At 32.7% G+C, this 15,530-nt stretch overlaps 2 protein-coding genes across 3 annotated transcripts in view; both read left to right on the forward strand.

Annotated features, from left to right (window-relative positions):
- The first annotated feature begins 229 nt into the window (after positions 1-229).
- On the forward strand, positions 230-5,651 carry LOC133182094 (antiviral innate immune response receptor RIG-I-like). Its single transcript, XM_061316817.1, has 12 exons — positions 230-593; positions 720-880; positions 980-1,158; positions 1,394-1,589; positions 1,964-2,126; positions 2,330-2,425; positions 2,619-2,758; positions 3,325-3,463; positions 3,566-3,811; positions 4,156-4,323; positions 4,605-4,866; positions 5,186-5,651. Exons 1-12 carry the CDS (start codon positions 230-232, stop codon positions 5,577-5,579), a joined length of 2,508 nt encoding a protein of 835 aa, XP_061172801.1. The 3' UTR covers positions 5,580-5,651.
- Positions 5,652-11,301: 5,650 nt separating this feature from the next.
- Positions 11,302-15,530, forward strand: part of LOC133184471 (antiviral innate immune response receptor RIG-I-like) — a 153,842-nt gene continuing 149,613 nt past the window's right edge. For both annotated transcript variants that reach the window (XM_061319569.1, XM_061319564.1), the window contains exons 1-4: positions 11,302-11,472; positions 11,736-11,870; positions 12,225-12,563; positions 12,650-12,709. In XM_061319569.1, the coding sequence (XP_061175553.1) occupies positions 11,310-11,472; positions 11,736-11,870; positions 12,225-12,563; positions 12,650-12,709 (697 nt within the window). In that variant the 5' untranslated portion in view covers positions 11,302-11,309. The remainder of the gene's footprint in view (positions 11,473-11,735; positions 11,871-12,224; positions 12,564-12,649; positions 12,710-15,530) is intronic.

Genomic DNA, 15,530 nt, shown 5'->3' on the forward strand with positions numbered 1-15,530 from the left:
ACAAGATTTTTTACATTGGGGAAAGAGTTTAAGCAGAAAGGAAAGAACGTTAACTTCATTTTAAAAAAATTACTAAAAAAAACATACATTAACGACCATAAAAATCATCAGAACGTTAAGAATACACATTTTCTTCCAATTATGCTTAAAATCATCTTGCATTTCATTCTATTTTATTCAATTTCTTAATATATTGGTTTTCTGTATTGAGTTGGATGATATTACCATGATGGAAGAGGAACCGTCCACAAAAAATGGACTTTACGTACAGGAGGAAGAGGATCCAAGAAATATTGAACCAACAGAACCACATCAGAACTCAATGGACTTTATTTCTTTGTATGATGACGATGAAGATGTTCAAACTCACGACAAAGAGATTTCTATCGAAGAAGACTTAAAGACCTTATCTCTAACATCAGATTTACTGAATGAAGAGGATCCTTTGCCTGAAAATGAGGAAACCAGTTTAGCTGGTAGAGACGACCCTATAATATCGAATACAACTGTAAATTCAAGCAAATATGTTTACTCAGAGAGCGCAACAAATACAGAAGAAGAAAGCATAGCAGGATGGAAACCATTGAAACAAAGTAAGAGGACAGAATTTATACTATAAATAATGTTCAGTGTCAAATTGTACTACATCATTCCCAATGAAATTTAGCGAATTAAACAGTTATAAAATATATAATTTAGGGATACTATTTGATTTATAGGTGGATCAAAAACTTCAAGCAGGAAGGATGCCCCAAAGAAGAAATTAGAATTAAGACACTATCAACTAGAACTGGCTGAAAGAGCTTTAAGGGGAGATAATTGTATAATTATATCTCCAACTGGCAGTGGCAAAACACACGTGGCAATAAGAATAATTCAGGTTTTCTGTCAATATTTTGCAAAAAATTATATATTTTTATTTTTTATCCCAAAGATATTAAGGCTATTATTTACATTTTATTTTTCACTTTTACTTTAGCATCACCTTGAAAAACTTGCAAAAAATAAGAAAATTGCGTTTGTTGTGGATAAAAACAATCTAGCAAATCAGCAGTCCGAGAAGATAGAAGAATATTTACAATGCAGACTGAAAGTGATTTCTGGAGATATCCATAGGGAACAAGAAAATGTTCAGGACATTGCATCCTTTTTTCCCCAGTGAGTATTTAATTTAAGGATTTTAAAACTACATGTACGTTGCATGAAACGTTTAATCAACTAAATAAATCCAATATGATGAGATATATTTTCAAATAATCTATAATATGATGCTCAAAAGGGTGTATTTCTAAAATATTCATTGAATAAGTAGTGACAAACAGTTTCTAAGAAATTAATTCCGGATTTTTTCGAAATGGAATTACAGTTTTTAATAATTGTTTCACTACCACAGATACGACGTTTTTGTGGTCACTGCTCAAATGCTGGTCAATGCTATAGCAAAACAGAATGTCGACATTAGGAGTTTTTCATCTCTTATTTTTGATGAATGCCACCACTGTTGTGGAACACATCCATTTCAGAAGATAATGAACTATTATATGGACTCCAAATTGGAATATTTTGGTGGCGAATACCAGCTTCCACAAGTATAAACAAACTAAAACGTTTGAGTAATAAGTGTGTTTATTTGTAAAATGAAGGTTTTGAAAAGCTTAATTTTTTTAACTGGTGCATCTTTTCAGTGCAAATAATAACAAAATCTCTCTAAATGCAATCGTCTTTAGCTCAACTCTTTTCTCTATCCGAGTCAATTTTCAACTGGTATGATAAATAAATAGATGTGTCTATTTTAAGGTAGTTTACAGATAAACAATGTTAATACATGCAAAATGTTGATGAATAAACCATTTTCCCGGAAAATACTTACATGGCAATTAGCTCTCTTTTATGTTTATGTCAAGTAAATGAACACTGTACAATTAACATAATATATATAATACGTATATCTACCCTTTCACAGATCATCGGTTTTACGGCATCAATAGGTTTGGGGAAGTCTAACACTGTCCAGAAAACAATAGAACATGTGAAGACCACTTTAGCAAATATGGACGCTGATTGCTTAGTAACAGTGCAGAGAAACAAGAGCGAATTAGAGAAACATATGAACAATCCAAGGCAATGTACGTCAAAATAAAAATCTGAATTGAATTTTGTCATGGTTCTACTTTATAACATTATCAATATGTCAACCGAAAAAAATGATACAGCTTAGTGATTTTCAATTTTTGTAACAGAAATTTATCAAATACATTTTCAACATATGCAGTTAAGCAGAACATCAGAATTGATCATTTTCATATGCACTTTTGACAAATTGTTTTAGACATTACAACTGTACCTGTTCGAAGAAACGACGAGTTTGGGACACGTATCAAACTTCTTATGATTAAAACTGAAAAATATTTAGACGACGCGGGTGGTATGTATATACATTTTGTTTTACTTAATTGTCAGAATTTTCTCAATTTTTTTAAAGTCTTGTCTGTGAGTCGATGTGGATTTCTTTACTTAATTGGAATAAGACAAATATTTGCAAAAAATATTGACACATTTAATTAAGAACTTGACTATTTTCAAACATAATTCTTTGAATCTATATTTCTCAACTCTAGTCGGATTTCTACGTCCCCCAGCGGCAAAAGGGAGTACACAATACAAAAACTGGTTAGAAGATGCTCTTTTGAAAGCAGTGGCACAGCTTTCTGAATCGGATGCAAACCGATCATTGTTTACTTTAAGAAAATATTTGGAGGTATATTTGTTAATGTAATATATACGGAACATATATGGATATAGAATACATACATGTATTTATTTTTGGTCTAATCCTAGCGACTTTTAGCAGAAAAAAATTATCCCATAGCCAGAACAATTCAAAACTTTCACGTTAGTGAATTGCAGCTTTGTTAATAATATGAAATGGCGAGAGCAGTCACAATCTTTATCAAATAACTGTTTTTATAGGGATAACCAAAATGGGAACTCAGCAAAACATTTTAAACTTGAATTTTTAATGATTTTGTTTTGATCTTGAGAGATTTATCAAATATATAATTGATTACTGGCATATATATTTTAACTGAAGTTTTAAAAAAGTAGAACTTGCCAGCAAAAATGCCAAAGGTTTGAAGTTTTCTTTTTACATGTAATTGTTTCCCCTTCTTAAAAGTTACCATGACAACAATTTCAGTGGACGCATAGACATAATAATTTGGAATGGAAACACAAAGTATACAAATCTCTGTTCGATAGCATTGACTTTTGAACTTGTGTGTAAAGTAGTCCTATACATTTCATAATCTCGTTAAAATTTCACAGATTTACAACAGTGCTCTTATCCACTTTTCACATGCAACAGCAATAGATGTTCTACACTTCATAATAAAGGAAATAGGAAACCTTCCAAAATTGTCTGGACACACTGGACTCGAGCAAAAAATTAAAACTTTGCTCGAAGGTAATGTAAATCTCTCTCTCTCTTCTCTCTCTCTCTCTCTCTCTCTCTCTCTCTCTCTCTCTCTCATTGCAATCATTTAATACTCCCAATTTCTTGTTCAAGAGGAATATACCACGATAGAAGCATGCGCCATGGATCATACGAGAACTTCGGAAAATCCCCTCCTGCTTAAACTGAAAGAAATCATATTGACAACGTATGCTGAGAACCCAGACATGAGAGGAATAGTGTTTGTTCGTTCACGTATTCTTGCTGATCTCCTGGCCTCCTGGATAGAAAATACAAAGGAATTAGAGCGCATCAAAGCTCTTAAATACACTAGTTCACTAGCAAAACTTTCAGAAGGAGGTGAGCCGTAAAAAATATACTGTAATCTGAATTCAATTTTTGGGGTTACAGAAAAGTCGGTTTTTTGGCAATCAGAAATTGGACAGATTTGGATCCACATAGTGTATCAATATGTTTGACGGATATAATGTTAGTAAATCTTATTTTAATTATTCAAAATACATTGTTATTGTTAAATTTTTGGATTTTTAATTTGGAGAATTTTTATAAATCACCAGAAATGGTCAAATTTAAATCCTCGCTAAAATAATAATATAGTATCACAAAATTATTTCATTCACTCAAAAAATATCATATTTTAAGATGGTAAAAACAATTATTTAAAATGTTTATTTTTACTTCAGGCATGACGAGATATGAACAAATCGACGCACTCGAGCTTTTCAAGGAGGGTCAGTATAAAATTATTGTCGCCACCACTGTTGCAGAGGAAGGACTTGATATCAAGGAGTGTAATCTTGTTGTCAGATATGATTATGTCGGAAGTGCTATATCATTGGTTCAAGCTAGAGGTGAATTACCTTTGTCAGCTCTAGTTACACATTACTTTTTATTTGTCTTTTTAAAGATTGCTGCACGGTTCGAACGTCCTTTTGTGTGTCTCTACTAAAACTTCGAAATTCCTTTTGCATTTGCGTAAAACCTTAGATTAATTTATATTTTTTATCAAAAATATTAATATTTAAAGCAAAATCACATTGGAAAATTTTAAAACGATATGTACTTAGTAATATATAAGAATACTATTAACTACTTTATTTATTTTTTATATATATATAATTGATTAAACCAGGTCGTGGTCGAGCAGAAAACAGCCGTTTTTACATTTTGGCTTCAGAAGATAAATGTGTTGCTGAAAAGGAATCACTGAACGTCTTACGGGAACCAATGATGGAAGAAGCAATGAGAACTGTACAACAGCTAATTGAATATAATTATAGTGTATATCTCGCCCAAAAAAGAGAGATTCAACTGCTTGCTAAAAGGGAACGTGATGCAGCAAAACGAAATCAAGTGCAGAGGAGAGTAGTGAATTCGGGAGAATATTATTTAAGGTAATTTTTAATAAAGAATTTCTTGCTAATTCTCATTGAGTAGCTTATCTGTTTAAAAAAAAAGGTCGGATGTGCAGTTTAAACCCGTATAGCCAAAGATAAATTTTTATCCGAAACAAAATATTGTTTCAAAAGGTGTTAATAAAGACAAATTCTATGTCCATAATTGCATTCCTTCTTACAAAGTGTTTCAGTTCCTTTTGCTCGATTTTTTTTTCCATTTACGATTCCCTTTATCACATGTATTGACACAATTCTTTTGAAAAGAATGTTTGATTGAAGACGAAAAGATGTTTCGAGATTTTGATTACTTTTGTAGGTGCTTAAAATGTCATGCAAACTTATGTATGTCAAGCGACATAAGGAGGATTCTGAATCATCATTATGCCTGTATCAGCCCATATTTAAAATATAATATCAACTGTACTAAGTTTGAAACGCCATCGTATCCTGGAGATGATATTGAAATGGGAGTTGGACAAATTGATTGCATTGGAAAAGGATGCTTCGTAAAACTGGGAACCATTGCTCTTTATGAAGGAATATTTTATCCTATTCTGAATATAAAGGCGTTGAAGATAGAGAATAACTTTAAAAAGGGGGACACGCTGAAAAAGTGGAATATGGTGGAGAAATATTTCACAGTGCCAGACCTGTCGACGGGTGATATTGAAAACATTGTGAAATCTGGCAGACTTATCGACTTCAGCTAGAACGATTTGAAAGTATATTGTCAATTTATTTTTCTGTTGACTTTCAAATTTAGATGAGGTGTTGTTTAACATTGATAAGATAAATAATTTGTGTATAATGATGTTGTAAGAGATGATTTAATTGATTGCTAAAATAGGATGTGTTTTTTAATTGTGCTTTCACTTTTTTTTCAACCTATAATTAAATGAAATATGAAAATAACGAAAAGTTATCAAGCTCAGTAGTCCACTGAAACAATGTAAATTGAGAGCAGAACAAATCCAGACCTCTAAAAACATCAGAGTTAGAATTAGGTGCAAGAGAAGTGAGTATACCCTTTCGACCGGTCACACCCGCCTTATGATCCTTATGATCGGGCAAACGGAGAAATCCGTAATCAATTCAGTGAGAAACAAACTAATGACCTAATATTTTGTATGAAAAACGTCAGTCGGCATGCGCATTTGATTTAACAATAGATTGTATTTGCTGAAAAAAAAATTATGTAAATAATTTCATTTATGCGTTGAATGCTGTTTAATTTTCTTTTGTTTAAATGTAAGTACTAGTAAGTAAATATTTTATTTTGTATTGTTTTAAAACTCAGTATTTTGATTTTTCTTCATCTGCTGGAATTCTCCCATGCCTTGCAGGTGCCAGGTGCATGTTATGTAATTTTCCCCATTTCTTCAGTTTCCGCTACTTGTTACACAACTCCAAAATTTTCCATGGTCAAACCTTACCCCTATGTATGCTAATAGCCAATCAGAAATGATCATCATGGTCACGTGTTTTGATGCTGTCGGTAGCTGACCAGTCAGCGTTGGGTCATTCTCGCCTCATCTATGCTATCGATAACAACAAAAAATTTGGCACACCCACCACCACCCCAGTCTTTCCTACCTTATATTGCATTTATATATTTTTAATTTTACTGGCATATTTATTTTTGATGTGCCATCTTTTTGCTGTATACCTACTGTTTTTTAATATTTTTTGCAAATATTGTTTATCTGTAAATTTAGGGGATCAGCATATTGATATGTATTGTGTGAATACCTTTTGGTCTGATCCCTTATCATATTTATGTATATATTTTTCTTATTTTCGTCATTTTTAATAAATGACATATTTCATCTCAATATTGGTGTTGATTTTATTGATCATAAAACAGAGCTGCGGTGAGATTGTGCAGCATGAGGAAACATAAAGGTCATTGTATCTGCCTTCACGACTCTTCAGAAGAGAAGCTTTAAATACTTACTGTATTAGAGAATGACTATCAATTAACTTTTTTTTTTAATTTTGTGTTCATTATTTTTTTTTCGTTTTCTCATTTTAAAATCTTAATTTGAAGTCCTTAATATTTTTGGGTTCTCTAGGTTGTATGACCAATAAAAAACATGATGTGAGGTACCCGCTCTTAGTATTTGTTTTGCACAACTTCTAAGCAGTGAGAGTGAAACTTCAGGAGCACTGTACAGCAACACATTTGAGAAGGGTGTAGATCAGATGTGGATACCTAAAAACTCCAACGAACTTTTTTTAAAGAAAACAATAGCAGCTTTTTTTGCCTAAATCAATAGCATTTATTTGAAACGTACTACTTTTCAACACTTTACAAAACCGTTCCCCACCATTAATGAAAAACCAGACTTTTTGACATCATAGACAACTGCTTTTTAAATTTTATTTAAACTCTGAAATTTGCATGCCTTGTCGAAAAGTCATCTGCAGACTTACTTGATCCCACCTCTGTTTTCATGCTCGTAATCTGTTTTGCTTAAATAGACTTTTGAGAATGATCAGTGTTTGTTAACTTAACATTTTATCTACAATATTTAAAGGCCTATTATCAACATTGTGTATCAACCTCCTATGGGTATCAAACATATTTTCAACTTAAGTAAAAAATGCAGAGCATTCTCCTTCAAAAATTCTATATGTGACATCTTTAACCAGTATGGTTTTTTATGGTGGCATATTTCTGCCCCCCCCCCCCCACTTTTCACATAGTTATGTCGACTTGTCAGATCTTTTTATTGTCTTGTCAGATAATTGTGTCGACTTGTCGTTTTGTTAACTTGTCACTTATTCACGTGTTTAAAAATTCAATATGAAAATGGGTCCATGCCAAATTAAGGCCATCAGTTGACCAATTATTTTCTGACAAGTCGACATAAGTATCTGACAAGTCAACAAAAAGATCTGACAAGTCGATATATTATCTTACAAGTCAACACAATTTTCTGACAAGTCGACGTAATATTCTAAAATTCAACATCATTATCTAACAAGTCGACATAATATCTGACAAGCTTTTTAAGCCGACTTGTCAGAAAATTATGTCGACTTGTCAGATGATGTCGACTTGTCAGAAAAATATATTGTCAGAAAATTATATCGAATTGTCAGATATTATGAAGACAAGTAGATGTCAGTTAGTGGCTTTAACATACCAAGTTCCTAGTCACGATGATTTTATCTGACAAGTCGACCTAATTATCTGACAAGTTGACATAAATATCTGACAAGTTGACATAAACATCTGACAAGTGGTGGCAGAAATATGCCGCTTTAGTTTTTCAATACTAAACGGACTTATTTAACCTCAGTCTGTACTTTAACAAAGAATGCCTGGTTGTGCTTAAATGCAATGGAATATATTTTACACGTCTGGATTCACAATGCGTTTATATTTTTTTTCACCCATTCTAAATTTATATCGGGCATAATTTGCGGAAAATTGATTTATAAATAGAAACAGTTCAATTCCATGAAAAGAAAGAGAAAGTAGCATTGATAAACAAAACACCAATATGTTTCTTTTGTTTTGATTAGTACGTAGCGGATGAATGTAGATGTGATGCCTTTAAAATTGATGTAAGAACCATTTATCTATATTTTTGATTATATTCACAAATTGAATGTAAAATTTGTCTAACGTGTATATCAACATTATGTATGAACAAACTTTTTTCAGAATTAATGTTCAGTAAATGTGTTAATCGTAATTTTGTTGGTGGCGGTTAGTGTTGTTGATATTTTGTATTCTATGTTAATATGTATAGCTTAATATTGTAATTCCTTCAACAACAATTTTCCGAGAATCTTATTTACTTAACACATATCCCAAGATTATACCAATTTCATTCCTTGATATAAGGATATCAACAGTCTTGTTTAAAGTCATCATTTCGCAAGTTCTATGATCGATACAATGGCCTGGTCAGCAAATACAGTATTTCAGTAAGTCGAATGCTGACTGACGTTTTTCATTCTAATATTGGAAGACCATATTATTTCCACATGGAATTGCCAATAGAATTTTCCGTTTACCTGATGAGAAGGAGCACACGGTGGGTGTGCCCTGTCGACAGGGGATGACCTTATTCCTCCTTGGCACCTGATCCCACTTCTGCTGTTTTTAGAGGTCCGCGTTTGCTTTGCTCCCGATTTGTATCGTTTCAATGGACTTTGGAGCTTGATTACAGTTCGTTAGCTTCATATATCATTAAATTTGAAGAAGATGAGGCTGATTAATGTTGTAAAACCTATTTGTTTGAAATTCATATTTATTTATAAATTCTTAAAAAATGGTGACTGATATTTTTACAGTTATCCGATACACAGTGCCTGCTATTTTTAGCATGAATTTCTGACATGGGGTTTTCCAAACTAAATATAGCAATCCTTATCAAGGATCAAAAGACAAACATATGCATTTTTATGTCTTTCACGAAGATTTAGGAATTTTTGAATAGTTTGTTGTTCTGTCCGAGTTACAATATCATGTTTGAGCTATATCTCCTTAATTCATTTGAGTTCAAACTTTGATTTTGTTATACCTTTAAAATTTGTTTCCCATATAAATCTATGCTAAGTCTGTCATTTCCACTGTTTTGCCGAGCGGTCAAAAAAAAAAAATCGAAATTGGACCACCGAGTGAGATACTGGACCTGTTGATGGGATGAGATATTGGACCGCTCTGACCCTTTTCTACGTCACACTGTAGGCGAGATCAGCTATATGTTATTTGCATTCGTTTGTGCTCTATAGCAAGGCACTTGTTTCGGTAATAATTTTTTTAATCCATACCTCTGAAAGTGTAACTGAGTGCGATTCTGGGGAGGGGGGTAGTCCATGTGATTCAGAGCTGGATACCTTGTGTTATTATTATACTATGGGGTTAAAAATATTATTTTCGAAACAAGTACCTGTGTTCTAAAGTGACGGGATTGACCGAGTTAAATCCGCTGTGCACATAAACAAAATTTACATCAATTATCATAAACATGGAAGCCATAGCTAGATTTATTAAAATAAAGAGTAAAAGGATAACAAAATATTTATTGACTGTGTTCGACGACAATTAAATAACGTTTTTTTTTCTTTTCGACTCTCGAACCTAACTGTTTGGTTCTTGAATCCAACAAAACGTATATATTCCTCAAATCCAGTCAATAAATAGCTCATATATATGACTGTTCAATGGTGCCGAGTATAGGTCTAAATTTAAAGCCCTTAATCTGTACTCGGAGACATCTCTGTAAGAGTGAAAAATTTCCGAATGGGAAGTAAAACAGCATACAATCAATCAGACCACTGGGTAGGAGTAATTTCCTTACATATCATGAACAAATTTATTCATATATATTAAAAATCTTATTTACTCATGAGCATAAAACAGGAAAACTCTCTGAATGATCAAATCAGTCAAACAAAATTATGAAATCAATCCCTCCTGCTTCAGTATTTGACCCCAGGGGTTGGGTGGGGGGCACAACAGAGGGTCAAAGTTTTACGGAATCATCTTGAAAAAATTTTCTGCTCTAAAACACCAAAACCTTTATCGTGATAAGATAATTGTGTCATATTCTGAAAATACAGATCGCGCGATTAAAATAGCAATTAGCTTTCTCATAAAATTTAATCTCATGTCCTCTAGGTTCTACCAGGTAGTGAATTAGATAAACATGTATAGAAAATCGTGTTGTTGATCATCGATTATATATTCATTATATTTTAAAATTAAATATATGGAGAAAATGAATAGTATTCAAGCCCAGAAATCCATTGAATAATACAAATCGGGAGCAGAGCAAACGGACCTCTAAACCATCAGAGGTGGGGTCAGGTGCCATTGAAAAGTAAGCATCCCCTGTCGACCGGTCACATTTCAATACTTCTGATCAAGTAGAAAATGAGCTCCATGTAGCGTGTGAATGAACAACTTTTCCTTAATTAAATGGGATGTTAAAAAATATATGTCGAAGACTTGTATGTATATACAGGAAATGCTTACACAATACTGCTTTGTACCTGATTTTTGTTAACTACATAAATAATACGCAATGTCTTTATATTATGTATTTTTTATCATATATAATTTTATACTTAGATTCATTTATCTGTTGTGACATTTAATATCTAGGTCCACATTGACGATTATATCTAAAACTAGACGCCGAATGAAAATGTTGTTGAAAATCATTTGACGAAAACAGTTGGTTATTCCAGGTTAGATGTTTTATTAATATAAATTTGGCAATAAAATTGTCAAACTTCTGTTATGTATATTATATCTATTCAAGTTAAATAAGACTAGTGAGTAAAATATATTTTCAAGAACTTGACCTTAATATTAAATTTAGTTGTCTGCCCTTAGAATGGTAAGTGTATTCATTATGTTTTCCTATCATTTTGAAGGGATCATTTATGCGACGCTTTTTCTTCATTTCAAGGATAAAATGGCAGAGATTGATGGAGGGCCAAGGAGTTCTTTGGAATACATGGAAAGTATACTTGGATGCTCCGAAATACCCGTGCTGGTTAAAATGTATAGACCATTACTTGTTAGATGTCTGATTGTCACCGATATAGTTCCTTACCTGGGTGGCGTCATTTCAACACGTATGATAGTTTCTCAATTAATTCTATAAGCATAAAGGATATAAGGAAGGAATTCCTTGCCAATAAATAAAATAAAATTTGTTCTTAGAAACAAGTTACTTTTTAAAAATCAATCTAATTATATTATTCTTGCATTATTCGAATTAAGTAAAATTTCACCTGGGATAATTTCATAGAGAAGTCCCCCCCCCCCCCAAACAGATCAAACCATTAAACATTATCCTTTTAAAGGATTTTTTTTCTTATTTGAATGTATATTAAAGGAGAAAAAGAGACAGTTATGAGGCAATATGAGAGAAGAGGCTCAACAGTGGCAATGGAAGAGCTACTGTTTTTCATTGAGGGGAGCAGTCATAATGAAAAGTGGACAAAACTTGTAGATATTATAGAGAAAAAAGGTACTTTTGCGTTCTTTTTTAATCAAGTAGTGGTATCTCGAAAGTTTGGAACATATCTGTAGCTGTAGTTGATCGGTGTGTGTGTGTGTGTGAGGGGGGGGGGGTTAGTTTGAGGGAGAGGGATGTGTGAGGATGTGTGTGTGATAGAAAGAGAGGGAAGGTGTATGTAGGTGTTGGGGATATAACTAGGTATGAAAAAGTTTTAGGTAACGAATATGTCGCTTTTCATATAAAGGTCTAAAATAGACGACAGAAAAACTGACACACGTAATACTTACGTTATACAGTGTATGATTACCAGGGTTCAATCATGCTACTTATCAACTCCTATTATGATTTTGTGATATATTTCAGGATACAAATACGTAGCCAAAGCTTTAAGGGGTCAGAGAGTGAAGAGCGATGCTTACAAAAAATTTACAAAGATTCTTCAACAACACAAAATGGACCTTGTGCAGAACATTGACCCAAGCCAAATATGGGTAAAACTGGAATCTCTATTTATTATAGAGGTGACAGATAGAGAAGAAATTGAGGCTGAGATGAGAAACAAAGGTCCAATGTCTGCAATGTTAGTTCTTCTAGATAGAATATGGAGAAGGGATGATAACTGGTATCATGTATTTTTAGAAGCACTATGCGAAAAGGGGTATAAATACATCGTGGAAGAGATTGATGATGAATTTGCAGAAGGTAAGGTAGGAATATTTTTGTGATTACTTGCAAATGGTCTCTTAATTTTTTAAACTTTTTCCTTTTCTTTCTTTTTTGTAATTTAGAATGGAAGGATAGAATAAGGAATGGAAATTGTATTGAACATGGCATACCACATCCCTCTGGTAGGTAATCTGTTAAAGTTTTGTTTCGAAATGACGAGAGTAGCGACCCATCATCTAAAATGAGTTCTGACAAATAAATTAACTTGAGATCAGTAGGAAAATTGATAAATTATTTATCAATATCTAAAATGTGAAGATAATGAACAGTGATCAATCTCATGAATCCAGCAAACAAAACAAATCGCAAATAGGGCAAAAACACGGTCCCCTGGAAACACCAGGGACGGGATCAGGTGCCTAGGAGGAGTAAAAATCCTCCAAGAGCCCTATGTATTGATCAGGCATACGGAGTACTCCGTAGTCAAATTTAGTATAAAGATAATGACCCAATACACCAATACATGGTATGAAAGATGTCAGACAAAGTATGACCCAACAATAGTCTGTATTTTAATAAAAAGGTCATTAGAACGACTAAAACTTTTCGAAAAGCTGACTTTAACTTGGTTGTTGAAATCTTTCTAATACCAACTTATTTTTCAGTAGTTTGCCTCGGTTTAAAAATTAATCGTACTCAGAGCATGTATGCTTTTGTGTATCGAATCAGTTTGGAGTCATAAACACATATCGGGTTAGTAATACGTAAATTTCTTTAGAGATGGATATCTGTAACAAGCATAAAGAACCTTCAGGGGGGAAATTGCTGACCCAAAGAAAAGCTTTTTGTGTAAACATCCTAATGAATGGGGGTTGTAATTGATGCCAAAAATTTGTACTTAAATATGATTTTTTTTTTTTAAATTGTCGATGAGAAATTAAAATGTAATTTGATAAAATAACTAAAGATATATGCATGCATTGCAAAATATAATAGTCAAACATTTATATTTATAATCAATTGGTCTCGAATGACCATGTATGAAGTAGGATAAATTTATTTAAGTATGTGCATGGTGTCGGATAAAACTTTTCCTTAAATATTAATGTTCCCGAATTTTATTTCTTAAAATAGCATTCTGGTCTCAAGACTATATACAGTATACAGAGAAATTTTCGCCCACGTTTTACTAGCTCTACTGGTCAGAGACCAGAAGAGCTTTTGCGATAGTAAGGTGTCCGTCGTCTGTCCGTCCGTCCGTCTGTCTAGTGGCACACAAGTAGACTACACTAAGATACATAATTTAGTGCATCGGTTTTGGATTTCGATGAACATTGTTGCAATGGTTACTAAAAATAGAAATTTCTGTGAAATTCCTTTAAAACGCTACTCCTCCTACAGTGTTGGTCCGATTTCAATATAACTTGGCACACAAGTAGACTACACTAAGATACATAATTTAGTGCATCGGTTTTTGATTTCGATGAACGATGTTGCCATGCTTACTAAAGATAGAAATTTCTGTGAAATTCCTTTAAAACGCTAATCCTCCTACAGTTTTGGTCAGATTTCAATATAACTTGGCACACAAGTAGACTGCACTATCATAAATAATTTAGTGCATCAGTTTCTGATTTCGATGAACAGTGTTGCCATGGTTACTAAAAATAAAAATTTCTGTGAAATATCTTTAAAACGCTAATCCTCCTACACTTTTGGTCTGATCTTAATATAACTTGGCACACAAGTTGACTTCAACTTGATACATAATTCAGTGCATCGTTTTTTGATTTCGATGAACGGTGTTGCCATGGTTACTAAAAATAGAAATTTCTGTGAAATTCCTTAAAAACACTTCTCCTCCTACAGTTTTGGTCTGATTTTAATATAACTTGGCATACAAGTAGACTACACACATTTAGACACATTATTTAGTGCATCAGTTTTTGATTTCGATGAACAGTGTTGCCATGGTTACTAAAAATAGAAATTTCTGTGAAATTACTTTAAAACGCTACTCCTCCTACAGTTTTAGTCTGCTTTTAATATAATTTGGCATACAAGAAGACTTTACTAAGATACATAATTTAATACATCGGTTTTTGATTTCGATGAACAGTGTTGCCGTGGTTACTAAAAATAGAAATTTCTGTGGAATTCCTTTAAAACGTTACTCCTCAAACAGTTTTGGTCTGATTTCAAAATAATTTGGCACACAATTAGAATACATTACGATATATAATATGTATTTTGGTTTTTGATTTCAGTGAATGGTGTTGTCGTGGTTACTAAAAATATAAATTTCTGTTAAATACTTTCAAAACGCTACTCCTCCTAGAGTTTTCGTTTGATTTCAATATTACTTGGAACAGAAGTAGACTACATTAAGATACTTAATTCTATTTATTAATGCATGTTGCAGAGTTTCAAATCCAAGTGCTATTTCGTTATACGTACAGACCAGTAGAGCTACAGTCTCATCAGAGACTTCTGGTTTTTGCCCTTTTCGCCCTACCCTCCAATGGGCGAATTTAAAACGGGGCGAATTCAAAGAATACAGTATAATTTCTTAAACAGAAATATGACTGGGCAAAATTGTTTGCAAGTGTGAAAGGGCGAAAATAACGCGGGGCAAAAATAACCCTGTATACAGTAAACATACTTAGACAAAATTTCAAATTAATATATTATTTTTAGATGATTTTGAATTTTTAATATTTTTCATGTTGTGTATTCGAATATTACAGAAACCATAATCTTGAAGCTTTTAAATAGGTTAAATAGAAATCAATATATTCAAAATACAAAATTTCAAATACGTCCGTAAACGGTTTTCTTCAATTGTCAATTTTTCTTTACGCAATATACCCTTATTGCCTGCATATCGGGTTTATGTCTCTACGTACGGACAATTTCTAAAACGAAGCAAGATATTGAAAAACGAGTTGATGAAACTAAAATATAAACAGTTTCGTTTAAAGTCATCATTTCGCATGGTCTATG

The sequence above is a fragment of the Saccostrea echinata genome, unplaced genomic scaffold, assembly GCF_033153115.1.
Source record: "Saccostrea echinata isolate AGI-Se365-2 ecotype Australia unplaced genomic scaffold, CSIRO_AGI_Sech_v1 ptg000001l, whole genome shotgun sequence".
Taxonomy (NCBI): Eukaryota; Metazoa; Mollusca; class Bivalvia; order Ostreida; family Ostreidae; genus Saccostrea; species Saccostrea echinata.

What these genes read in the sequence shown, in the direction of transcription:
- LOC133182094 (XM_061316817.1), top strand. Translation starts at nt 230, where the DNA reads ATGGAAGAGGAACCGTCCACAAAAAATGGACTTTACGTACAGGAGGAA. An exon ending in ATCATTGGTTCAAGCTAGAG is followed by an intron (nt 4,324 to 4,604) that starts GTGAATTACCTT and finishes TGATTAAACCAG; the next exon opens with GTCGTGGTCGAGCAGAAAAC. An exon ending in TCGGGAGAATATTATTTAAG is followed by an intron (nt 4,867 to 5,185) that starts GTAATTTTTAAT and finishes TTACTTTTGTAG; the next exon opens with GTGCTTAAAATGTCATGCAA.